Source organism: Anopheles funestus, chromosome 3RL (assembly GCF_943734845.2).
Source record: "Anopheles funestus chromosome 3RL, idAnoFuneDA-416_04, whole genome shotgun sequence".
NCBI lineage: Eukaryota > Metazoa > Arthropoda > Insecta > Diptera > Culicidae > Anopheles > Anopheles funestus.
This window is the reverse complement of record NC_064599.1, coordinates 7,233,128-7,260,080: the sequence shown is the minus strand read 5'-3', so window position 1 is coordinate 7,260,080 and position 26,953 is coordinate 7,233,128. Positions and strand designations below refer to the sequence as shown.

Sequence of the window (26,953 nt, the reverse complement as noted above, 5' to 3'; positions counted from 1 at the left end):
TGTCGGAAGTTGTTCGAGGAACCAAGTTCCTTACCCTGTTTGAGAAAATGTAAAATTTTCCTCATTTTTTTCCTCATTTATAAGTTGATGTATTTTAATGCAAATTCGAATTGAAAATTAAAAAAAAATTTCAAATCGAAATTTTCGTAAGGCTAACCCCTTGCCCGACATGGTCGGATAGTCAATCCTTTGATATCGGGTCCTGTGGAATCGGTGCCGTTTATCACATACATCACTGGAAATATCGTTTACTTTAGCTACTTACCCATTGGAACATAAATTAGGAATGCTTTTATAGAGGCTATTTTTTTTTCTTTTTTTTATAATTTTCTTTCAACCTATGTTATCAAAGTATTGTAAAAATAGTTTAAAAAGCTCTCTACAATATAAAAACAAAACTTCTTTAGAGATACGACCAAAACACATTAAAAAACATAGGAAGAAAAAAGAAAAATGAAGGACAAATAAAAGTGTAAAACTACCAGCGGGCTTTGTTAAGTTTCTTATATGCTCTGGTTTGAGATACATATACATATATTTGCTCCAGTTCCTTCAATACGCGCCATTGCTCATCACCGTGAGTTGTAATCTAAATGGCCAAATTGCAATGCGATTTCAACTCCCCTTGCCCTTACCACGCTACGATCTATCTGATCTATCTCTTACTCATTATTCACAGAGTTTAAACCATCATTACCCAGTACCAGAAAGTAGTGAAGAGTGAGTGCCAACTGTATTCTTTGTTTTTTGTTTTTAATTATTCCTTCGTACTGGTATCCTTGTGGCAAGTAACTATTAGTAGGTTTTTTTTGGCAAACATCTTAAATTCCGATTTTGGGGTGTGTACTTACGAGCGAGGTTCACTGTTTAGATGTTGGTTTGTGTGTGTGCATGTGTGGGGCAACTGTTTTTGTAAGTGGTTTTATGTAAATATTCACTCTTCCAAATGGACTGTTATTGAAATTGTGTGCGGAGTATACTTTGTAACATTGTGCTCCATTACGGTATCCTGTGTTCTGTAAGATTAATTGCTGTTAATTTGCTTACTGCTAATGGTCTTTGAGTGGTGAATCTTTGACTTGATAGATTGTGTCCTTATCTGGCCACTCATACACACGCAGACACACGCACACACACATTCACCTACCCAAAACGCTCCTTGAACGATGTACAGCAAAAAAGGACAAAAAAAATACACGAAAAGGATCAAAAATGGTGGGGAGGGCCCTTTATAATGACGGTTTGCTAATTACACTGTCTTAATATTTCGTATATGTATGATGCTTGCTAGAGTTTTGCCAGTTTCGTTTCGCTTTCGCTTCGAAATTCTTTGCATTTGTGTTATCTCTTAACTTGAAGAATGTATATAAAAAATATATGCATGTTTTTGTTTTCAGCTCCCTCAGCTCCTAGTTTGTCTAGTTCGATTTCATTCGTTTCGTGTATTGATCGCGTTTAAAAACGCTTTCAGCGATATTTGTGTGTTTTCTTTTTGTGTTACAACTCTATTGGTTTCCTGTCTATGGTCGTGTTGCATTTTGTAAGTTTTTTAGTTTCATTTGTTTCTTTTGTATCAATTTATGAAACTAAACAATTCTTTCTTTGTTCGCTTTGTTGATTGCATTATGTTTCTTCTATGTTTGCTTCTTGCTCCTTTCCACGCATCACATTCGATCCAATTGCCTTTTTTGGGTGTTTAGTTTCATCTAGGTTCGTTTTGTTATAAACGGATTTCCTTGCTTTCTTTCTATTCCATTCCTTATTTTTTGCTACTTTTTATATACACTGAGATACACTTATGTTACCTTTGACGTTATTTCATTGTGCTAAAATCACTACAAGGAAATGAGAGAAGGAGTGGAAGATGATGCACTTGTTTTTCTCTTTATTCTCCCGCTTCCATCCGCATTCCGGTGTCTAGCGATGAGTATTACAGGTTAGCGGGATATGAAACGATGACTGCCTAGGTTGTAGTGGATGTAGATGAAGTAATCGTTGCAAACTTTACACTGGTAAGCGAGATTTGAATGTAATAGTTGCTATTGCTTAAAGCTTCCCCAGTCTTCCAGTCGACAGAGAGAGTTTTGGTTTTTGTGGGGACAAACGTTTCCGTAGGGATTACCGAATGTTTTAAAAATGTAAAATCGTTCATCAATTCATTAGTTACACCTTTAAATGCGTCGTGCTGTACACCTATGCAAATAGCTACTGTTGCCAAACGCTAGACATATGAGCGTGGTATTGCGTTTCTTCCGTTTTGTGTTTGAAATATCTTTCCTTCGTTTTTGTTTTTCAATTATCTTATACAGAGAAAGAAAACATTACGTATTAGTTTCTGTGAGATGTATTCAACTTCGTAATGTAAGCATAAATTAAAACGCCTGTAATATCAACGGCAACGTAAAGCTTATTGTATACGATCCGATCGAACCGATCAGTCAAATCATTTATACACACATTCAGATTCTTTATCCTGTTTTTTGTTGTTGCTTTGATACAAGTGCACGGAACTTATAATACATCTGTCCTATCGGGACGAGTCGCATATTGCAGCTACATTTCCGTGTACGTTAGTCTGTTTTAAACCTATCTATCCAGCAAGCAATGACTTGGTAGGTTGTTATGGCTTAATAAAACGCAGAACTATGTGCTCTTTTCGATGGGTGAGTGTAAGGACGACAAACGCATGACTAGTGAACCTTACTATGTCGACTATCAATTCTTGTTTTATTTTTACAGTGAAAAGGAACACAAGGACTGAATGTCACCTATCGTCACACTTTGGCACGAACGCGCACCTTGCATCTTAAAGCCGCGAGATTGCACGAGCGCTGAAATATGTCTACAACTCCAAAGCTTTGTGACTTTATTCGTACTATTAGTAAGTTTCTTTTTATCTACCCGAAAGCATACAATTATTCTTGTCTTACAGTTTTTCGTTAGCAAAATTTGATAAAAACATGCGAAAACCACAGCCACATCATTACTCTTTACAAAACGGGTTACACATTCATTTTACAACTGCGTGCTATAAATTCAGAGTTTATCTAAAGTTTTTCAAAAAATCTGGTATCGGTTTTTGCTGCAGACGTTGCATTGAAATAACTCACTAAACTCTACGAGAAAAAGAGAATAATGGCAACACATTTTCAGCGCTTGTGACTAACAGAGCTTTTAGAGTCTTTTGCCGTATACAATAAATCTGCTTCCACAGAAATCCACATGCGGAAATTTGCATATCTTTTGTTTGTTTGTTTGTTTGGTTTGTGCGCATTTGTTGTAGTAAAACTACCTCCACTATAGGAGATGTCACAGTCAGGAATGTTCGCAAAAGTTGTAAACGCGCTACGTGTTTGACTATTTTTCCTCCGTGGTCGTCTAATGCAAAATCCTTCTTCTTCTGAAGATAGTGATCCATAATAAAAATAAAAGAAACAGAGAGCTACAAAATTGATAGAGTTTAAAAACAAAAATACCTCGTGTCTATCTAATGCTAAACGTAAACTTCACCACGCTCGATAAGGAACTAAAATAAAGCTTCCATTTGATGAAAGGATAATACACTCCTCAACCGTTGATCTACACTCATACACACACACTCATCCTACGAAAACTAGCTTCAGATCGCGTGTTTACTTCAACGGCAATTAAAAATCCTAACACAACACACTCGCATGCTTAAATATAGAGTATAATAATCCTACTATCTCGCTATATGTACACACACACTGCCGGGAATTCTTTTCTATCGATTTTGTCCTTCTTCAAATCGCAACGATCGCAGTCACGCGTCCTTCCCAGTGTCTATCTCATTACAAAATCCTAATCTCCTAACTAGTGTTTGCATTGTTACCGGTTTGCTTCCCTTCTCATGTCCCATCCCGTTCAACCGCCTCCACTTTTGCTGACGAACTCGTGCAGTATGTCGCACGCCATCTCAATGTTATTACGCGAGATACCCAGTGCCGTAATGACGTTCTCCTTCGAGTAGCCTTCCTGCATTAGCCGTGCAATGTACTCCAGGTTAATGTTCTCGTACGGTACGTTCGGGTTGTTGTTGTTGTTGAGGGCCGAGCTGAGCGAAGGCCCTCCTCCACCACCGCTGAAATTGGCTAGATGGTTATTGTTGCTACTGGCGGTGCTAGTGTTGCTAGTGCTAACGCCGCCACTGGCTGGCATTACGTGCCGATTGCTTGAACAGTCTTTCAGTGGACCGCTAGATGCTAGATTGACGTTCTCGTATACAAGCGGATGACCACCGGTACTACTGCTGCTGCTGCAGGATATAGCGGTTCGACCGCCACCTGCAGATGCTGCCAACTGTGAGGAGGTGATCGATTTGGAAGGTGGATGCGGCAGGATCTTTGCACCGACGGCTGCACTGTTGGCCGGTAGCGACTGATGTCGCTGATGATTGTTCGAAGGAGTCGACGCACCAGATGTCGGGGGTTGTTGTTGTGGTTGCGTGAACTGTGTCCTTGGCTGGGGTTGCGGCTGTCGCTGGGGCGTTGGTTGCGGTTGAGCCGGAGCTGGTTTGTACTGGACCGACGTTGTGCTGACTGTTGTCGCTGACTCTCCGCTATTGCTGGTAACCTGCTCACTGAGCGCTGTTTGTACCGTGACGAGTCCGTTCAGATTGTTGGTGCTCACCGACGCACTCGTCGGCTTGAACTGGTACACGTTGTTGGGTGTGAGGGCAGCGGTAAGGATCAGACTTTGGTCCGACTTTTCGTCCACCTTCAGTATGATCGGATGGCGCGCTTCGGGTGGCCTCGTGTCGATAATACCGACGATTGTTTCCGCTGGACCGACGATCACCTTATCGGAGCTGCCGTCAGCAGCTGCGAATGGGTCGGTCACTGCTGCAGATTGTTGCTGTGAGCTAGAACAAGGACATGTCGCCGTGTGGTGTTGTTCCTGTGCCGTCACTACGATGTTCTGATGTTTGGGAACGGGCGGTGGAGCGGGTTGCTGTTGGCAGGATGCCAACGATGGGAGATTCTCCGAACTGCGACTAAGATGTAGCCCACCGGTCGTATGGTTTGCCAAGTTGCCCATGCTCGATGCACCATTAATCTGACCCGAAGGTCGTACCGCGTTCGGTTGCAGGTGTTGCGCCGATGGAGTACTGGAGATCACACGATTACTACAGACGGTCGATTTCTGAAGTCGATTATCCGTAGGTCCACTACCGCTCCCCGCTAAAATACCCGGCGAAGATTTGCGAGGTGGCAATGGTGGTGGAGTCGTCGTACATTGCCGATAGCCGTGCTGGTAGATCGACTCCATCGATCCACCCTGACAGCTGGCAGTCGTTTCGCTCGAGAGGGCCTTGTTGAGTGCTTTCAGGATGAGATAGCTGCTCGGTGAGTTACCGGATCCGACTGCACTGCTGACGGGGGCACTCAACCGATTAGCCGGCTGGTGCTGCTGGTGAGATCCGGTACAGGAGGTGGCACCCCCACTAACGCCACCGCCCTGCGGTAGAAGGGAAGAGGAGGAAGATTTATTACACTTCACCAGGTTGTTGTGTGTGACGGGACTGTTGGTGCCGCAGCTACTAAGCGAAATGTTCGTGTGTGTCGCCAGGTTGCCGTTGACTGTGTGCGATACGGTGGCCGCCGCTAGCGGTGGTGCCGATGCTGCCGCTGCCGCAGCAATGGCTGCCGGGGAACTAAGGGCAGGGTGCGAAGTTGCGACTGGTGCTGATGCCATCCCGGTGCTTCCTACACCCCCGGATGAAGATGACGAGGAGGAGGACGAGGAGGTGGTAGATGACGATGAAGAAGAGGTTGAGGAGGTGGAGGACGAGGAGGAGGGCGAGGACGACGAGGTGGTCGTGGATGATGTGGACGATGATGAGGAGGATGATGTGTTGGAGGATGGGTGAGCTCCAGGACAGGAATTACAGGTACCGACAGAAGCAGGTCCTATTGGTGCGCTTGCAACGATATTTCCACTGTGGCCGGTTGGGTGTTGTGGTTGGCTGGTGATTCCAACTAGTAGCATTGATGATGGACCTCCGGCATAGATGTCACTACTGGATAACACCGGTGCCGAAGGTGCCTGCGTGATCGGTTGACACGTCGATGGCGGTTGCTGTTGGGACTGTTGTTGTTGTTGCTGCTGCTGCTGTTGCTGGCGTCGGGGCAGACGGGGCGATGAGTGCGGACTTTGCTTGTCGTTGTTGTTGCGTGCCAGCGTCATGCTGTTGCTCAGCGCGTGCAGGGATGAGGTGGCAATATTGAAATCGTCCTGCTCGTCGTGATCAGTCCGTGCACCAATAAATAATATAAAGGATTCCACACACACATACACACGCACACACACACATACACCCAAGTACCCATCGGATCCCCATCATCCACGGTGAGTTTTAGGAGATACACGATCACACGCACGCACACATCATATCAAAGGTAAGAGCGATCAAATTCAGGAAATAGTGTAATAGAGAAAAGAAAGAGAGAGAAAGAGAGAAACGAGAACCAGAGAAGGAAATATTATTTAGTATATTACCAATTTGATCGAGTAATCGATCGAAACATTTACCATAAAAAAGGAAAGAGGTGAAACAGGTTGAGAGACTGAAGGAATGTTACAGCACAAACAAGCAAAATAAAGAAGGAAAAAGATATGCATGCATTTGTGAGTAATATATTGATTTAAGTGTACAAAACATGCGTTAAATTGTGTTTTCTGTTAGTAAATTACATTTCTTAATGATTATCAACATTCTTAATTGATTGGATTGTCAATTACTATGACCGGGTTTTGTATGTAAATATCTATTGTAAATTACCTAAAGTTTACTATTTAATACGTGAACTAGACGATTTGTTTTGGCCGCATTGAATTTCCATTTTTGGTTAATAATAAAAGTGATATTTTTAAGAAACCAAAACTAAATTACATTCATCATCTGGTGATTCTGGTGTTTCAATCCAACCCTGTATATCCTGATAAATTGTTGTGCATTTACCATTCTTGACAGGTGACTGGTTTTGTAGGCTAATCCTACTTGCTTATTTCAATTGATGCAATATTAATTGCGATACCGTAGCCATGTCGACAGCCACAGGCACAAGGTACGGTGGAAGCCAGGGTGGAAAAGTTTAATTTCAACATCAATAAATACTCGGTTTGCCACGGCAAACACACGCAAACATACACCATTGCAAAGATTGATGGAAAATTCCGGTAATAATGTTGCTCTCGTATGCTGTATGGTGCGAAAAAGAAAAATCGCGAAACGGGGACCAGAACAGCAAAAAAAAAAAGTTTGAATTTTCAATCATATCGTATTTCCATATTCCACTCTGTGTGGTCGTGTACACCACACCCAGAAACATGAACCATTCTGCCAAGGACAGGGTTTACAGCGATGGCTAAAGCGATGACTTATTTCACGAATCAATTTCCCATTTCCCAGTTCCAGCACAGCAAAGCTAGACGGTGCCGGTGATAGCAACCTGGTGGAAAAGATCTCAAAAGCAACCTCAAGAGTAGCGAGATTAATGATGCACGATTTTTCTCAACCGATCCAGTTTCTGGTGGCTTCCTTCATTAAACGAACATTTCTATCAATTCGTGAGGGTTGAGTTTTTCCGGGAAAAAAGGATGAAACTACGCCGTGGGAAAGAAGGTTACCTCAAACGTACCACAATCGGCCGGAGGGCAATAGCTATGCCTCAACCTGTTTAAGGGTTTGATTAAGCAGCAACTCGAAATCAGGACGTTTTTTCAGGACGTCCCTATCCAAACAAAATAAAAAAAGGCATGTGAAGATTTCCCTCCGATCGTATGGTTCACCAGCATGATGAAGTAGATTCTATTTTATCCTTTCGTAGCACAATTTTAAATCCTTCTTCACTTCCGTTTACCATAATCAAACGATTGAATTTAACGATTGACGTATCCATTTTCACAGCACAAAACCCGTCAAGCTCGTGCTGGTGGTTTTAGGCAAGGAAAGAGAAAAGGATCCCAAACTACAGAACAGAACCATCGTGAATGTTCACAACCGTTTCCCTGGGACAAAAAAAAGGGGATCAAACTGTCGCTGCGAGTTTATTTAAATTTCCTTTGTTGGATTGCCGTCCCAGGGAAGAGGTAAAGTGTTTTTTGGAGATTTCAAAAACCGGAACGGGGTCTTGTGTTTGTGGGTACATTAGCAGGAATTCTTACGGAGACAGTCAATTTGGATGGATACAGCTGAATTATTCACTTTGATTACGTTTATTGAGTGAAGCAAACAGTTTTTTTCTTGTTTTAATATTAAGCCTTTTTCTTCCTGTCGTAGCTTATTTTGTAGTGTGGGTGTGTTTTTTTAACATGCAAACATTTTTTTTCTTCAGTAGCGATATCCAATTGCGAAAAGGGAAACAAAAAATGAAAATATCCTAAACAATCTGCACCTTCTGCTTTTTTATACGCGACATGCATCGACAGGGCCATTATTGGTTATGCGCCTGGAAGTTATGCATGATTTATGACACGTTGGGTTTCACTATGAAACGTGCGCAACGTGTGACTGATAAAAATTTGTAGCTTTTTGTGTTACACATTTTATTATTTTTTCGCATTTTGGTGAAATTCATTTCCTTTTTTCTTCCCTTTTACATTCCCCTTTTCAGTGAAGCAAATGTCAATATAAATAAATTAAATCCGATACTGTTTCTAGCAGCAATTCATTTGGCCAGAATCTCGAACGTAGGACGAGCCTAATCGAATGGCATATTTTCCCTAACAATATCCAAACGAATCACACGAGTAAACATTAAACAATCGTCCTCCACACGGACACACAGTTAAACATTTGCTATCAGGACAGTCGATAGGGGGCCCCATTTTGTTTCAACTAGATTACAGAGCAAAGCACAACCGACGGACGAACTAAACACAAACGAAACACGAACGACAGAACCCAACAAACACAAACTGCATGCGGAAAAACAACTTTTGTAAAACATATCAAACTTCATTCCAATTTGGGCGAATGGGCGAAATACTTTGTTGGTGCTCGTTTTGATGGGAAGGTGTGTGGGCCTTGCAGTGATGATAAGTGATGCGCTGTGATACGTGGGGGCTAAAGGGTGATAAATAAACTCGGAACGGAAAAAAACCAAAACAAAAAAAGAACAATCCAATAATGCAAACAGATTAATGCAATCGGTTAAAACCGATCGCTCTGGGTAATAGAAGGGACGGAGTATCGATTGGACGTTCGCTTACGTGTGTTGTTTGTTCTTATGCTTCGTTTTATTGTATCAATAATTGGGCTTATTGATCGAAAAATTTAAACTATCTAACATGCTTGTTTTGCTTGTGCTAAAATATTCGTATTCTTATCATACGGTTCTCTGTAACGCTTGGGCAAACGTTTCACACGATTGCTTAACCGAATAGTTTTGTGTCTATTTTATCTATCATGAGTTGTCCCTGTGTTTTTGCTTCTTGTTGTATAAACATCTCACAAGTAAAAGGTCTGAATAATTGTGAAACTTTCTTTACTGTTCACTAACCGTTCTTTATTTGCGACAAATGGTACTTAAAATCAGCTCGATTGAGGATAGGTAAGTATTTTAGTTTTTCTAAATAAATATCTTAATCCCTAAGCAGACTGACATACTGGACACATTTAGGGAACATTTTTCGTAAGATTTATACATACATTATTCGAGACCAAAGGACTTGTTGCTGGATGGTTGTGAGAAAAAAAACTACATTACAAAAAAGACACACCAATTCTACCGTTTGCAACAAAAAGAAACACCTAATCTCCTTTTGATATGTGCACATTCAACAAGCAAATAAATGGCATCTTGCATCTCAGTACAGAAAATTTGTTTTGAAAACGTATATCTATCTACCTTACGTTGCTACAGCTCATCACTATTCTATTATATCACTACGCTATCCGAATGTTGGTCCGTATGTAAAACGATAACCGTAATAGTTTAGAGTAACTAATTTGAAGGCCACATGGTATAATTAATATATTCGCGCTAATCATCACAAGGTTCACTTTATACTTGTTTGTTTTCATTTTTCCGTGTTGCAATTTGCCAACCAGATTTATCTAAAAAAAGCTACCGCTCTTAATGTATGTACAATCCTTCTAGCGAAAAAAAACCATTCCTTTTCACTTATTTTCTCTTTTCTCTGTGGTACTTTTGGAAGCCTCTGTCTAGCAGCGGTATTAGCATTAGGGAATCATACATTCATGCGTACGCAGTAGAGAGTATTATCGGTTGCTTATTCGACTTTCTTTATGTTTAACTATCAATAGCAAGCAATTATTGCCTCCAGTGCGTTGTGGATGTTTAAGCATCTAATACAAACATGATTTTCGTTAACGAAGGCTGAACATTCTAGCATGGAAAGTATGTGCTAGCGAATGAAGTATTATGACAGGGGGAAATAATTATGAATATGCCGAGCTTTTGTTTGTTTGTTGACTAATATGTATAATTGCTTGTCTTAGTTTTGCCGTTGCCCTACTATGTAAACCGTCCGATATAGAAATTTATATTACATTGATATGAACAGAATAACTTCTGTATTAGTGTCTGTACTGCAAAAAAGAAGATAATTTATATAACAAAAAAAAAAGCGGAACGGTATCATCCGGTAGACACGTAAACAAGCTTATCGCATACTTAACCTACGCTACGATTGAACAAATTTGGCTAAACAGAAACACACACACTAAATGTAGTGCAACAAATGGAATTATTTCCAATTCTAATCACACAACACGACGACCCCCCCGACCCGACCAAAGCAAAACTGCTGCTCGATGCACGTGTAATGTTGTGTTTTTGATCGATTTTCGACCCCGAGAACATTTGCACTTTCGATTTACAAAAGAAAGATGGCAGTGGGGAGTAGTTGGGAAAGCTTGCCATATTTTGGATGAAGGTATCTAGCTACCATCCGATGTTGATGAGGAATTAAATTGGATCTCGTTATTCGATAAAAAGCGCGTGCGTAACTAAACGTGCAAAGTTGTATATGCGCGTAGCAAGGATAGTAATGGAATTTGTAATGAATGGATACTATACAATTTCAATTCAGCCAATTCGAGCACGGTGCTAAAGCTATGATTCTACGACAGGAGCATAAATCTGACCCGCACGAGTGTCACACATAAGGTGAACTTTGCATTGGTGCCCGAAAGGGATAAACACTGAACAGTAACTGGACTAAGGAAAGTAAACGCTACTATAAGGATGCATAAGATCACGAGACAAGCGATGGCGGTTGGTGAGGTGGGTGCGTGGATAGTTTATGATGGTTTGATGATGAGATCTCCTCTATCGACAGGAGATGTACGCTTCCGGGCTGAAAACATGAACAGGAAAGGGAGAGCGAAAGAGCGGGCGAGAGCGCGGGCAGGAACGAGCGAAACGTGAACGGGCGCGTAAGGATAATAACACACATACACAACAACACACAACAACACACAGAAACGGTAGCAGAGAGTGGGTTGGGAGAGTGGGTTGGGAAGCTCACAGTACCTCCGTATCGTCATCGTGATCGTCATTTTGTAGCTGCTGGCGTCCATTCGCCGAGTTGCGATTGTGCTGTCGCTTCGGATCGAACGCATCGACCACGATCTGTTCCGTACCCTTGATTTCCGCCCGACAGAACGGACAGCCCTGAAATGGCAAACGAAACGAATGGTGACATTAGTTTTGCTGAACAATTTACTCTCTCTCTCGCTCAGGATGACCGGTGACGGAGGAGACGAAATAGTGTGACACAGGTGCCACAGCTTGACGCTTCAACATTAGCCATCCCGTACCGTGGTGAAGGTCAACCGAACCAACCAAACGTACCTGACCCTCCGAGTCCACCTGCCAGGCCGTTAGGCAGGGTGTGCATAGCAGATGGCCGCACGGTTCAATGCGAATGTCCTTATCATTTTCCGCACAGATTTTGCACAGTTGGAAGGTGCTTCCTGTGAAGAGCAACAAAAAAATGGTAAAATTAGAAACGATCAAACGGTTCATTCGCAATGAGGATGAGCACAGCCAAACGTACCCATTTCGCAGTACAGCTCATACTGTTCCTGCGTCACGGTGATATGGTCTTCGAGCGGGCTCTGCACAGCAAACGAAAGGTCGGGATTGTTCGGTTTGCCATCGGGGTATAGATAAAATCCTTCCCTGCGGTGCGTAACAGCATGGAAATAGAAGATAAAAATTGAAATAATAAAACAATCTTCTACCGAGGTTCATATCACACTGTTTTACTTACCTATGGCCATCTAGTAAAGCTTGACATAATGACTTATTCTGCGGGATCGTCTGCAGGATTTCACCCTCTTGCGTCACGTACCCTATCGCCCACTGCCCTAACCGTGTGCAGGATAATCTGTAGTCGATTGAAAAAAGTCAAATTAAAACATTAATAATCTTCCATTCGCCTTTTCCATTACGCGTTTAGCAAGCTGCTTCCATCTTCTGCATGCAACGATCGTTTTCGTTTGTTCCTCACCTGAAAACATAACTACCAGCCTTAGTGATATACTTTTGTAAGCGTGCTTTGACTTCGTCGTAGGTTAGGAAAGCTACGTAGCCTGGATGGGTCACAGCAAGGATTTGCCAATTTCTCAGCAACGTATTCCAGGGTTGAAACAGCCTGCAATAAAAAATATAAAAAAAAGAGAATTATTTTCTCTTTCTTCTTGCTTCTTTTTAACCTTTCGGCACGATTTACGACCCATTACTTTACCTTGTAAACACATCAAATTCAAAATTTGATATATAATCATTGCACGTTAAGTCTATGGTGGTTTTAAGCGCCATCGCTTCCAGTCCGGAGGAGATCGGATGCACTAAGGAGAGTTCGAACCGGAACAGCTTCCACGGTACGAGCGTGCTGCAAAAAAGAAAGAAAGAGAAAAAGAATAATGTTAATGTTTGTTTAACAATTTATCGAATAAAAGGAATTGCGAAAAAGTAAAGATTTATTCGAAACTATTCAAACGTTTACTGATAATCATCTTAGAAGAAACGCTTAATTCTATTAACAGCTCTCTTTTCTCATCTGTTTACAACTCATTTTCCCTTTTCCCAGTTGCCTTTGTATTCCAGTGCTTCGTCCAAGTTTCGTTTGATTGATAACACTTTGCTCAACTTAAATTACGTTTTAAAATGATTTTGCTTTATGATAATGATGGTTTCAAGTGCACTTCTTTTATCGTTTTTGCTCGTTTTTAAAACGCCTTTCATGTCACGGCGACAGAACCGGTAGCAGAATCGCAAACATTTACTCGTGCCGTCTGCTAAATGGGGTTCCGAAGCCCGAAGAATCAACGGCTCCGTTAATGTAGTAGCCTCTTGAACTGAAGATTAATTCCGTAGCTCGGACCAGTCCGCGCGCCCCAGCGAGTGGGAGGAACCCGTAAAGTAATTAGACAGTGCGTCATGAATAATTACAAATCACTCGTACCTAAAGGCACTCGCCAAGAAGAAACGAATAACGAAACAAAAAAAAATACTCCACAGCATAACACTGAATGGAACGTTACACACAAACGAATCAATTCCTCATTACGCTGTACGATTTTATTTCTAGCCTAGGCTACCGTGTGCCGGTCGACCGGGACGGGATTTGAGAAGAAGAACTAAATTTGAACCATTTGCTTCCATTTCATTCCACTTCATTAGCGCCGGGGCAGGGCAGAGAGATGCTGAATGGGACGTGGAGGAAAAAGACCAGAGAGACATCCACCCGGCGTCGTCTTAAGATTCATTTTATTTCACCTTGAAGAAGCAGCACCTTCCTGCATTCCTTCCCATGGCGTAGTCATCTGTCCAGCCCACGGCCACTGCCTTCATCATGCCTTTACACCACACTTAAGGCTTAATGATGCCTTTTCCACCGTCTGCCGGTCCGGAACGGTTTTGATAAAAGATGGAAACTTGCGGGTGCAGGAAATTCTCATCATTAAAAACTCATCCCTTCATGCACACATCACCACATCACATATGGTCGGCCGGTTGTGTTGTGAAGCTAGGAACGAATCGTTGCACCATCACGCAACATGAACAGTGTGGCACTACCCATCGATGCTGTGTTTCTCAGACTGCTTCTGAGACATTATATGGTCGGAAGCACCCGTCTCCACGTCAAACCGCGTGGCTCAATGTCACTCCATTCTACCACACACACAACACGGGGCTCGTTCAATATGCGGAAAGCGAATGAAGAGTTTTGCTTTCGTTTGCAACATGGGGAAGAAAAAAATTGAACTCGTGCATCGAACATTTCTAGACATAAACTCCTTTAACTGGATGGCGGTAGATGATAATGGAAACATCGACACACCACAACGGTACAGGCCTTTTTCCGTGCATTTTAATGATGACTTTTGCATCGAAAGCATTCAAGGATAATGTGGGTGGGGGTGCAAGTGATGGGACAGAGTTGGAATGGATTCACGAATGTACTCCGACTTCGCCACTTGAAACCCAAGGATTTGACTTTAATGTTGAGTTGAGCGCTCCGAAATGGTCCAGGTTACTCCGATTGCTCCGATCTTCTCCGGACTAATTCGTTTATTTTTGATTGTTCAGGACTGTATTCCCAATTGCCTGGGGAACTCCAATCAATCGTGACCATTCCGGAGTACTTCGATTACTCTGAACCATCTTAGACTGTTCCGACTTCTCCAGATCCCTATTATTACAGATTGCTCCATAGTGCAGTCCATATAAACAGAATGTATTGAAAGGATTTTGTTTCAATAAAACATAATATCACTACATGTAGCAAAAGGTATAAAATCCTTTTCTGTATCTGCTAACCAACCTCCCGAACAAAACAACCTGAACAGCAACAAAAAAACCCACACAAAGAAAACAACTTTAATACTGAACTCGTAAGGCAAGGAACAGGTGTTGTCACGATTCCGTCATTTGTTTGCAATTTTGCGCCCACATCCTGTGTTCCCATTTTTGTTCAGGGTCGCAGAGAAAAAGAAAACCAAGTCAAAAAAAAAAGGGAAATGAAAAAGGAAACCTCTCCAGGGAGCAAAAACCCACGGTCAAGATACATGTACCTTTCCTTTTCTTTGTGGTCCCCGATTGTCCAGCGTTGTGTCGTAGCGTGGGCAAACCCGGAGCGCTTTTCGATTTTCCTGTGACGAATCGTAGGTTTTTGCATGGTTTTTGGGTGGTGGAGAAAAACTGATTTTCGTTATAAAAATAAAAACAGAAACGGGGAGTGATTCTTAGAATGCTTTCTCACTCGGATGCTTCCCATTGTTGTTGTGCTTTGATAAGTAATAAAAAAATGAATAATAACGAAAAAAAAACCCTACAATTCCTTCCTCACCATCTTCACGGTGCTCAATATGGGGAAAAAAATCATCCTCCACCGTGGTGATGCTTTCTTTTGCTTTTCACAACTTTTCCTCCTTCTGTTTGGAAAACAGTTGAAAATGTAGGCACATTTTTGTCCCAAAATGAACAACAGCAAAAGAACAACTCCAAAACGGTAGCATCATGTAGTAACGGCACAAAACGAATGGCAAAACGAGACTCAGATCCTTGTTGTCGGTACTACAACGCTGCACATTAGTAAGGTTCGAGCTTCTTTACTGATTTTTTTCCACACTTTTCACTAGACCCTCGGGGTAGCAACGGGTTGGACTCATACTCGACGGGTGGCAGCAAAAAGCAATCACTTTTAATTTACTTGCCAGCTTTTAATGGATGTGCTTTTACCTGTTTTTGCTATTTTCATCTACTCTGCCACTCTGCGTTAGGTTACAGAAAAAAGAAGGAATTTCCTTTCACACGTGGAATAGTAGCAAAAGGGAAAAGCCGGAAAAAACACACATCGAGCCTAGTCGTTGGCGTTGGTTCATGACTTTCTCACCGCGCGCAGAGATTTTACCATTTGTTGGTTTTATACTTCTCTAAACACACACTCTGGCACCCACTCGGCACATCCTTGTGACACATCCTTCAGTTTTAACAACATCCACGGGTAAAGAATATAATACCATTCGAAAGCTAGGCACCCGTCATCGTGTACGTGCGGATCGGTTACCGTAAGGACGAATGTCTAAGCCTTTGCATTACGATGCTGTAGGGCAAAACGGTGGAAGTAAGTTTGGAGTGATAGGCGAACGACGAGAGGAAAAAAAAACAGGTTTACTTTCATTAAATTACACCTCCACTGCCATTCGAACACAGATGCAGAATGAAGTGCATAAATCAATTAATGTAGGTTGAGCTTTCCACGCGGAGATATTTCCCGTCGAGCAACAATCCATTGGGCGTACAACAAAACAAATCCCGAAGCATAGCGACACCCGTGGCCATTGAAATGTTCGCTAGAATTCAGGTGGAAAATTGAAACATGTATATCAAGACACAAGAGAGATGGATATTAGTGATGTGCGGGTCGACCCGAACCTACCGGGTCGGAGCCATCCATAAGCGACCCGAACCCGTTCGGGTCGACCCGTGGATACAAGTAGGTCCAGTAGGTGCAACGATTCCGGTAGGTGCAAGCTACCATAAGCGACTCCGACCCGTGGGTGCAGCGAGTTCGGGTCGGAACTACTGAACCTACCTATGTTTACGGGTCGGCCCGAACCCGCTGCACCCACGGGTCGGAATCGATTCCGATTTTGTTGCACCCGACTCCGGGTCGAGCCATGAAATGAATCGTATGTCCCATCACTAATGGATATAGGTGATCTTGCTTATAACCTAGCATGCGTACCATTCGTGCCAAGGAAACCGATAGAATGGGGGAAAAAAAGGTCTAAAGGATGAGAAGAGAACAATCCTTTACCTAGCATGCAGCGGTTTGATATATTAAATTAATGAAATCTGACCTGAAGATAATGATCAATCGCATTTACCAAGGAACTCCATGGTGCGGAGTTGAAAATAAAACTCCCCCTCTGAGAGGATGGAGTGAATTTCGGCTATTGCTGGTCAGTTTTGGAAACTGCATACATGCTCACAACCCTTAACGAAGTTGAAGAAAAATGGAAGAAGCCCACACAAGGAACAGATCTATCTCTACTTTTGAGGTATGCTGAGATTGGTCTTCCAAACATGTGAGTTGTTAATTTACCGCACCACTTATATCTCTGTTCTCGTTCCAAAAATGCTCCAAAAACCTAGAACTCGTTTTTATTCGATTCATATCTGGATGAATTTTATGTCTTCACATTCAGCCAGTAACTTTGGGCGCTTGGAGAGAGAAAGAGAGAAAGGATTGATGTTGAAGGTGATGATCGAGATAATTTCATAACGTACAACATGAAATGTGAGACCCTTGCGATGGAAAATCTTCTTAATATTGAGAAGAAAAAAACAATATTTTCGAAAATCGCTCAAGCCATGTAGAAGGTTTAAGCGTAAAGTGTATCAGTGCATAGTACGTAAATAAAATGCATCACACATCATAAAATATCATTACGAAACAGTTTACTTTATGCATCCCGTTTAGGGTTGTGATGCAAAGCTGGCCTCTTATCGTACACCGTCCACCGAACGTCGTGTAGTAAGTGGATAACAAAGTGTGTGCCGGTTCAACGCGTCAGCTGGTGACAGCTTCTGGTGCACTTTTCCAACAGCTTCTTCTGGTGCTGCATTGTGCTCGCGCGTGAAACCAAATCCCGGAACCCGAGTGCCCAAGAAACAGATGCACATTAAATGCACATTACTTCCGTGCTGTAACTGAGCGGTAAGTCGCTACAGAAGTGTACAGAAGGGAGTGATGAGATATTCCGAGTTTGTTAACAAACTTAGCAGAAATAAAAATACACCAAGCAAAGAAGTTACTGATTTGTCGTTTTATCTCTCTTAAGAGGACATCCTGATGTTTTTGAATGTGCTTTCACTCGCACCAATTTTCTCGTGTTGGACGGCTTCTCGTCGGTGAAGATAGTTTGGAACTGGATGTAGAATACTTTTTTCTAGATGGAGTGCAGCACTCTGAGCACAACTCTGTAACAGAAGGAAGTAAGAGCCTGATTTATGGCTTCGAATAAACGGGAGTTCCCGGACGGAGTAGCCACGTTTGGCGCAGTGTAGTGAATCCTAAGGAAGAGAGGATTTTTATTTTTGTTGCTTGTCCTGTTTAACGATACGCAACGAAAGAACGCACTGGGTGAATGTAAAAGTTGTGTCGTGTTTACAGCAATAACGAGTGGTACCGGTGGCCGTATCAACTTAACCAAGTCATCCTCTGCTTTCGGCTCGTCAAACACACGGCCAAGACGAAATGACAGCATGGCAATTTAACTTTGAACGAGGTTTCGTTGGTTCTTCTTCCAAGATTCCGTAGCACCACGCTTGACAAGTGCTCGACAGAACAAGAAACCGAGCAAATGGGTTGCAACAAAGTGACAACACTGCATTGGGATCATTTTGTAGATCTTTGGTGAGAAAAGTTGGCAAAGTATTAAACACTCACTTTGTAGCGAATGCATGTAAGCTTCATCCGTCGCCCGATCACTCGGTAATGGATAAACGGTATGGCATGTGGTACAAGAACCGACAAGTGGGTCTTATTGTTGATTCTGGAAAATGTTTTCCTACGTTCTCGTCTATATGCGCGTTACGCAACAGCTGAATATGAAGCACTTGATGGAACGCAATTTGGAGGAATGGGAAACATTTCACCCACCCTTAAAAGATATCGATGAAATGTTCCGGAAAAAAAGTTCTATTGAGTGGAATTTATTTAACATGTGCAAAATATAATGTCAATTGCAATAAAACACACAAATTCTGCACAAACAATTAAGTCTTCTGCAAAAGCTCATCACAGAATGGTACATTCCTTTTCCACAAAACGGGAACAATACTGACGCACACATGTGTGTAGTATTTATTGAACAGTTGAGTACATGTTTTCATTTCATTTCACCGTAACGTTGAGCAGGCGCGACACCATAACAAGCATGGCAAGCGCAACCGAAGAGACATCCTCAGGCATTCCGCGAATTTCTAGACGTCCTGGAATTGACGTCCGAAAACTCATGCAACATACGCAAACTATAATGAACAGGCTTCAAGGTTTTTGGGATGAAAAGTTCTCAGGAACGTAGGCGATTCTAGCAACGCACCTGTACACGCTGATAAGTTCGGGTCTGGGACGTTTGCTAAGTCTTCGTTTACCGGTACGGCAGGCGGTAAAAGCACAATCTTCTAAATGAAACCCTTCGGGGGGTTTAATGGTAAAGTTTCATTCCGGCCACCAGCCAAGTTCTTACAGCACGTGTCATCGGAAGTGACTGGGTAGGATGAAGTTCTAGTGGATCGAATACACACAGGCAAACACCACACTTGCTGAAAGTAAACCTCACATTGCGGTTGCCTAAGCCACCACCCTTCCCTTATCGGTGCGGTGAGCCAGTTTGGGGTAGGTTGTATTGTTGTATACAGTATGTAGAACAGGAGTATGTACGGAGATTTTTAAAGTAATGGCACTTTTAATTTTTGAATTGAAATCTGACAGTCTATCAGATTATGATTCAATGTTAGAGAATGAACTACCTAGCCATGTCTAATGTTACGCTAGTATTTATCAATAAAAAGAAATGTTACATTTATTCATCGAAGTACGAAGTACATGTTCGTGTGGAGCAGACTGTACTGACATTTTCATACAATCAAACATCCTGCGTGTGTTTTAACTCCGAACTTTGGAAAACTTCCAGTACCCATGCGGACAGAGCAAGGAGTCAAAGGGAAGGAAACATGTCGAATCTTTCATTTAAATTGTCTGGTTCCACGAATTCCCAAAAAGGAACTTGGTACAAAATTTCATTGCAGAATGTTTCATTACGGTATAATATATTATTAAAAATGTTTGCCGAAGTTATCACGCAAAACAAAAAAATCAATACTATTGGCATACTGATAAAACATATTATTGAATCCATGCCACATTTCCAATGTTTTTATTGACCATTGACCGATACTGTATTACTTGTTGCCTTCCGAGAACTAGTGATGGAATAAGAATAATAAATGTCCTCACTAAGTGAGATGATTTCAGGCCTTCTAGAACGTAACAATCTCGCTCGCTAACTTCAATGGTTCAATCTCTCTTCAAGAGCCGCCTCAAGGGGCAAAGATAAAGTTTATAGTCGATCATAATCGTAAAAAAATTCTTCGTCTCATTCATCTTTTCCGTGGAGGAGCGTATTTTTTTCTGAAGATTAATAAAACAAAACTGCTCCATACACACACACGTATGTCTGCAAGATGATGAAGGACAGTAATGATACCTCTGAGGAGCAGCGTAAAATTACAGTTTCAAGACAAGGTCATGAAAAAAAATGGCACAAATAAACCAACAGTAGAAATTAATCTTCACAGAACTGTATACGTCAGCGTATCCTTCTCCTTTTTTAACTGGCGACCGGAACCAGATATCAATCTGCGTGGTTTGATGATGACACAGGAGGGAAAGCTATAACTGCAGTGATCCATCACCATGGTCATGTCCTGCGGGGACCACATAACGCGTCGTTAAGAAGTGATTCGATGGCAAAAAAAACAGAACACATACACATCACAAACAGTCACAACGCTTTTCCTGAAGCTCTCACCCTTACTTGCATCGGGATGGATTGAACAAAGGAAATAAAACTTCACCAGGAAATGGATCACGCAGCAAAAACAAAAAAAAAACAAAGCAATGGAATTCTATCAAATATTTCACATCATCGCGTAGGCAGGGTGGAAAGGACAGCAAAATCAAACAGAAACCCTTTTCTCGTTTGATAGCCACAGCACAAACATTGGTACGTTCTTCGACAGGCAACACACGTGCATCTTTGCGTGTCTGCTGACTCGTTAGGTCGTTGAATCCTTTTCAAGTGCGATATGGACCTCCGATGGATGTCAACCGATGTTTGCGCGAGAGCTTGATGCATTTGAAGTGTGCTGACGGTTAAAGGAAAGCGATGATATGATTAATGGTGGCTTCCCACAGTTGATCGAGGACGAACACTTCATGTTGCCCGCTTTATACAAACATACACCCCATCAAACGGTGCAGAAGAAGAAAGGTTCCCATTTATGCCATACCTCAGCAAAACCATTTGTTGGATCCACATCACAAGCAGCGTAAATATATCCGCATAATTTTAGCCGAGCCTTCAATGGTTCCGGGCCCGCATGGTCCGGGTTCAGACCATAAAGAGACGTTCTGCACCAGACGGATTCGCATACATCCGTGGGGGGTCGGTGACTCACTCATTTCTTCTCTATCTAGGGAAAAAAGAGGCGCAAAGAAGAGATTGGTTCGGAGACACACACACTTGAAGTATTCTGACCCGGGCGACAAAAAAAAACCACCCCGACCCGACAAAGGGTTTTTCGTCCCAAAAATATGTATCGAATTTCATGTCTCGAGTGCCGGATGAATTGCTTTGATGGCGTTGATGCAATGACGAGATGGGATGTTTTAGGATGTTGGGGCAGTTAAACTGGAAAATGGGAGAACATAGTTCCGGCAACTCGTTAACATTCATCGTCAATGCCAACCTGGAAAGTGTTGAGTACTTATGCTTATGCTTCCGCAAACATTGCATAAATACGGTTCAGTAACGAGACTCGGAGAATGCGGAGGGTTGTCTAAATAAATCCTATAATCTTCAAGGTTCGCCGACGATATTCGCGGTTTAAAAATGCAATTATATGACGGATTCAGCTTGGTTGGGACGAACGGAAAGACGAAGAATCGCAAAGCGGATCTACTAAACGAATCGCACAGAATCACAACGTTACTCGGAGTTAAATATGGAAGGTCATCTGTCGCGCCCTCCGTTTGTGTGTAGACCATGTGTTAGTGACAACCGGACTCTTTATATTTGCTTGGTTAAACTGCCACTTCTACACCATTTCACCACCACCAATTCAATTCAAACCCCCCATGATCCCATTTACGCCATTTCCGGTTATTGTGTCAAGTCACACGGAATCTCCAATTCTACGCTCGACTCCCGGCCGAAACCCGGCAATCGTGAGGATAGACAAGTAGCCACTCAACACTGTCGAGCATCATTTTGGGGCAGTATCTCTGTCTGAGTGTATTTTTTTCTTTTTTTGCTGAAATATTTGTTTCCTTCTCGGAAAATATTTGCTTTTGAAGTTCCATAATTTTACGCTTTGAAGTTCGATTCGTTTTTTGCCCCTTTTTTGTGGGTATTACAACTTCATCGGGACAGAAGTTCCGGGTGATCGAACCGTTTCGAAGCAGCACGTGTCGAAATTTAGCATCTTTGCTTGCTATATTAAACTCACTTATCGGTTCTATGATCGATGGCCAGGTAATACGTCTATTATGGTTACGGTGGGTTATGATTTCGCATCCGTCCGTACTTAATTAGGGGGGGAGAGCCGCACAGTAATTGATTTGAACGCCAATCAGTCAACCGAATTGCTGCATTGCGTTGGTGATTTTACGTACCGATTCTTCGCTACTATAGGAAGGCGGTAGGCAATGATCGACGAGCTGTGTAAGCGACAAAGGAAACAATAATTTGTTCAATCGAACAAACTTATGATACTGTCTGGACAAAATCGGTATATGATGAGTGATGATTGTTTCGGAAGATATTGGCTTATCGGGGTCACTCACTATTAATCTCTAATCAAACTCTCATAAATGTTTCTGGGCGTTATCTTGCTAATTCATACATTCAACTCACAAAAGTTCAATGTAATCTTGACGAATAATAGCTTATCAATCTTTGTAGAGAGTGTGCATTACCTTAGGTATTTCTGAACTTTGAAGTAAAAGAGGTTGAAATATCCTGACAGACTCATTTGTTAGCTACAGTCAGCAGAGAGTAGAGTAGAGCAGCAATAGAAATAAGTCAAACAACTGTTCTAGTAAAATACCTGCAGAATATAAATAATAAATTATACATTTTCTAAACCAAAGTTTGGTCAAATCACACTTAACCTTTTTCTATTTATGCCAAAATTGTTACCTTTGAGTGGATTGAAAACTCAACCACTTGGTAAAATGATACCTCCTTCTCGTCTCAAACTCAATGATCAAACGAACTTTGTTACGAGAGTGCCACTCTGCATATTTATCACGAGTGCCGTCCACGTTATTTTAGCCTAACCTAAAAAAAGTCTTTAACCAAACACACCACTCTCCCTTTCGATGGGACAGTAGTACAACAGGCTGGTAACATTGCTTTCTTTCAACACTTGCTACAGGGACAAGTACCACAAGCCCTACATATAACCAGTGTCAGTGTCAGTGCATCAACCGACCAATCGCTGACCGGAAGAACACTTCCGACTGCGTGTCTGTGTGTACATTAGAAATACATACACCACAAGGGAAGTGATAGTGGTGCCACTGTCGTTGGGTGCAGCAAATGCATCGGGGACATTGTCGTATGGTGTGTGATGCAAACCTTAGGGAGGGGTTGTGAACTGCTGTGGAGATGAACGGACCCGGCCGTGAAACACTCATCCATGTGGGTTTCCGTTTTATTTTGCCAACACAACACCGACACCCACCGATCGAATCGAGGCGGGGGAATGTGCACCGGAAGCAGCAGGGAGAGACTGACTGTACAACACAGCAGAATCGAGAACAAAAACTGGAGAACTTTAGATGCAATGGGCGATAGATGCTGGGCACACTGGTGAAATGGGAGTTTGAGAATTGTGGACGATACAGCATCTCACACAGCAAGCAGATACCTTTTTTGCCTCCAGCAAATGGAGCAATTCATTAGAGTTCGAGGAAGTGGATGACAATGAATGTCTAACTTCCAGCAATTGGATGTATGATTTCTAGACATTCGCTTCCTTCTTTACTAGGTACAGCATGTATTAAAGACTAAGTTTATGCTAAAGAACGATGGGATATTGAATTAAATGTTACTCGGTATGATGTGCGGAAATGCGAAGTATACTAACACGAATATCTGGTAGGTATTTTTCAACTCCTTCTCAATATCTGATAGACATTAGTTGAAGAATTCGAAACCATTTTCTTAGAAAACTTTACTTTCAATTCTCCAGCTCCGAATTCCATTCCGCAGAGAGAGTAAATAGCTCAAAATTGGTGATGATAACATATGCATAAAACATGATATACGGCCGGCGACATCGTGTGACATTCGCATCCACGTACACTCCCGTCCCCGGGGCGAACCTCAATAACGATATGGTAATGATCGTAGCGAGATTTATTTTATTGTTTCGTGACGATTTGATTGCACCGTGCACCATCACGGGAGAGAATAAGAGCGAACAAATGGTTTTGTAAATTGCTCACCAGTATTGGGTTTTCTGTAATTTTACATCTCCCAATGGTTCTGAGACGGAAAACGGAACAAACAAGAACAAACAAAAAAAGGATTCTCAGCGACAATTTATGCCCCAATCTGTCGGGTGGTCTTCAGTACCGGAATTGCATGAGGCGAGACGAATTGATTCCAAAGGAACGAACAAATTGAACAACGACTTCTAACGCCGAAACACAAGAAAGATGCCGTTTGTCTCTGGGGGCCTCTTAATCGTGGAATCACGTCGAAGAGACAGGAAGTATATTCCTTTTTTTCTGCCTGTAGTTAGTTTCTGCAAACACTTTCACTTTCTCTTGCAGGGTGAAATCACCAATTGAAGAAGAAAGACATATATAACAAAAAAAGGCAATCCTGCGCTAGAAAACATTTGCCCAATTTGAGATGTAGTTTTTTTTTGTTGTTGTTGTTGTGGTAGTTATTTGTAAAATTGTTTATAAAAAATGTGATTCATTTCACATTTATGTAAGCTGGTGCTTTTTTTTCGTTTGCTTTGCAACTTCATTTCGTTTATAGTCTTAATCTTGCACAACACGCCGTCACGGCTCGCAGTACAACATCGGTATCTGGTCCCATCTTGAACTCACTGTACCATGCCCGTTCCTGTTGCGAAAGTATGTTGACATCAGCGTAAGAGGATTGTTTTTTTCTTCCTTCCATACTATCCACCAAGATTCTTGGGTCGATTTGTGTTTTTTTTGCTTCTTTTCTCATCACAACTTGATTAAATCAGTTATTCGTTTGTTGAAGGACTTTTTTATATTATTGTCACCGTTTCGAGTAGGATGATCACAACTTCGGGTTTGCGATTTTCGACTGACATTGGCGGACACGTCCGTATGGGAAACGGGAAAAGCATAAAACATCGCAAAATCAAAAAGGAGTTTTGTGAGCATTTTTGAAATGTGGGCCACGGGGGTATATTTTCGTTTTTTTTCTGTTGTTTCTCAAGCAAAAATATGTCCAATACGAATCGGGTGATAAAAGCATTAATGGCGGCGTTGGGAACCGGTTCGCTGTATGCTTTAGGACGGTGCAATCGAAATGATCCATTGGTCTGGTTTTTGTCCAGCTTTCCAGATGGACAAGCGTATTGCGAGCGTCTGAGCCTTTGAGCACGATTGACATAATTAAATTAGCTCGAGGTGAGTAAAAGAAGAAAATAAAAAAGTCTGTTTAAAAAAACTTTAACATTAAAGATGAATAAATGGAACAAACCTTACGATTACAGGAAATCGAACATGCAAAATGTAAATGTTAGCTTTAGTTTTTGAGGAAGAACAATCTTAAATATTTTTATATTTCCGGATGGAAAAATACAAAACAAAGAAAAGATCTATTCCCGTTCAAAATACCGGATCTTGAAGAATGGATTTATGTTTACACTTCAACCGTAAAATAACTATTTGATCATCTTCGTCCTTGTGTTTTTTTGTGTGCCTTTAACATGAAGTCCAAGGTAGTACAATCGCTGGGTCATCTTATATTATGATTTCCATAACATTTTGGGTCAATGTTTTTGTGTACGCGGTAGTGAGTTGCCACCACACAGGGAGCTACGTTCTTCAATCAGTTCCGACAAAATACTTCTTGACCCAGAACCGCATCACGCTTAACCAATTCCGGGTTTATAAGCATTGGTCTGAAATCCGTCGTAGTTCGCCTCTTTTCTAGCGTGAGTTGATCCAGGTGCCCCTGGTTGGGGAAACAAAAATGGACAAAAAACCGAGACGACGTTTCTGTCGAATGATAAAAATATAAGCTTTATTGATGGTGGAGAGCGAAACACTGTCGAAAGGTAAACGATTCAATTTTTGATGTTTATGTTTTCGAGCCAATCGTCCGGACGATGATGCCGGGGGGAGGATGGTTAAGCTACCCTCCGTACTGTCCTTGAATGTTTCTTTTCCCTTTTTTTTCTAAACAACCATTCACGGTCGTGGCATTATTTAGCTTGCTGTGTGAAAAAACAAGCGAAAGAGAAAAATATGACGAAACGCTGATCGTGAATATAAATACCGCGATGGTTTGGAAGCAAAATTAAACTTTAATAATCCGTCACGTCTTCCGGTTAACTTCGCTGATAGTTTGCCTGATGATGCTTTTGCTGCTGGATCGTTGGGTCCGATGGGGAACATCAAACACAAACAGTGAATAACCATCGGCTGGATGAGACGAATTCGATCAACGGACGGATGTACATAAATGGGCAGAAACATACACCCCAAGCTCTTGCAGCCATCTTTTGACCAGCGATGATGGAAAATAAAGTAAAAAAAAAAAACGACAACCCATCTAGAGACGCTGAGAAATGGGAATGACAATCCACCTGTCCCCACAATCTGCCCAAAAGGAAGGTGAAGCAAAAAAACTGGTGAAAGCGAAAGTTTATCGCGTCATCAATTATGCTGCTAATATCAACCGAGTTACGGCCGTTCGGTATCGGCGCGGAACAAATGGGCTGGAAATAGATGTGCGCTCATAACATGGATATGCCGACGCCGCCGCTGGTGGGATGGGGATAGCGCGCGAATTAAAAGGTGTAGTTTACCGGCCGCCCATTAAGTCGGACGACGGATCGTAAACATAAGTTGTTTGTGCGCCCATTCCGATAAGGCG

At 42.0% G+C, this 26,953-nt stretch overlaps 1 protein-coding gene across 3 annotated transcripts in view; it reads right to left on the bottom strand.

The window, feature by feature from the left end:
* Nucleotides 1-2,328: 2,328 nt before the first annotated feature.
* LOC125769736 (E3 ubiquitin-protein ligase CBL-B) overlaps nt 2,329-26,953 on the bottom strand; it is a 71,017-nt gene continuing 46,392 nt past the window's right edge. For 2 of the 3 annotated variants that reach the window (XM_049438537.1, XM_049438538.1), the window contains exons 3-9: nt 12,742-12,888; nt 12,505-12,648; nt 12,265-12,381; nt 12,049-12,173; nt 11,844-11,965; nt 11,523-11,663; nt 2,329-6,255 (exon numbers count right to left, since the gene is read on the bottom strand). In XM_049438537.1, the coding sequence (XP_049294494.1) occupies nt 3,886-6,255; nt 11,523-11,663; nt 11,844-11,965; nt 12,049-12,173; nt 12,265-12,381; nt 12,505-12,648; nt 12,742-12,888 (3,166 nt within the window). In that variant the 3' untranslated portion in view covers nt 2,329-3,885. The remainder of the gene's footprint in view (nt 6,256-11,522; nt 11,664-11,843; nt 11,966-12,048; nt 12,174-12,264; nt 12,382-12,504; nt 12,649-12,741; nt 12,889-26,953) is intronic. The other variant, XM_049438539.1, reaches the window with a different exon arrangement.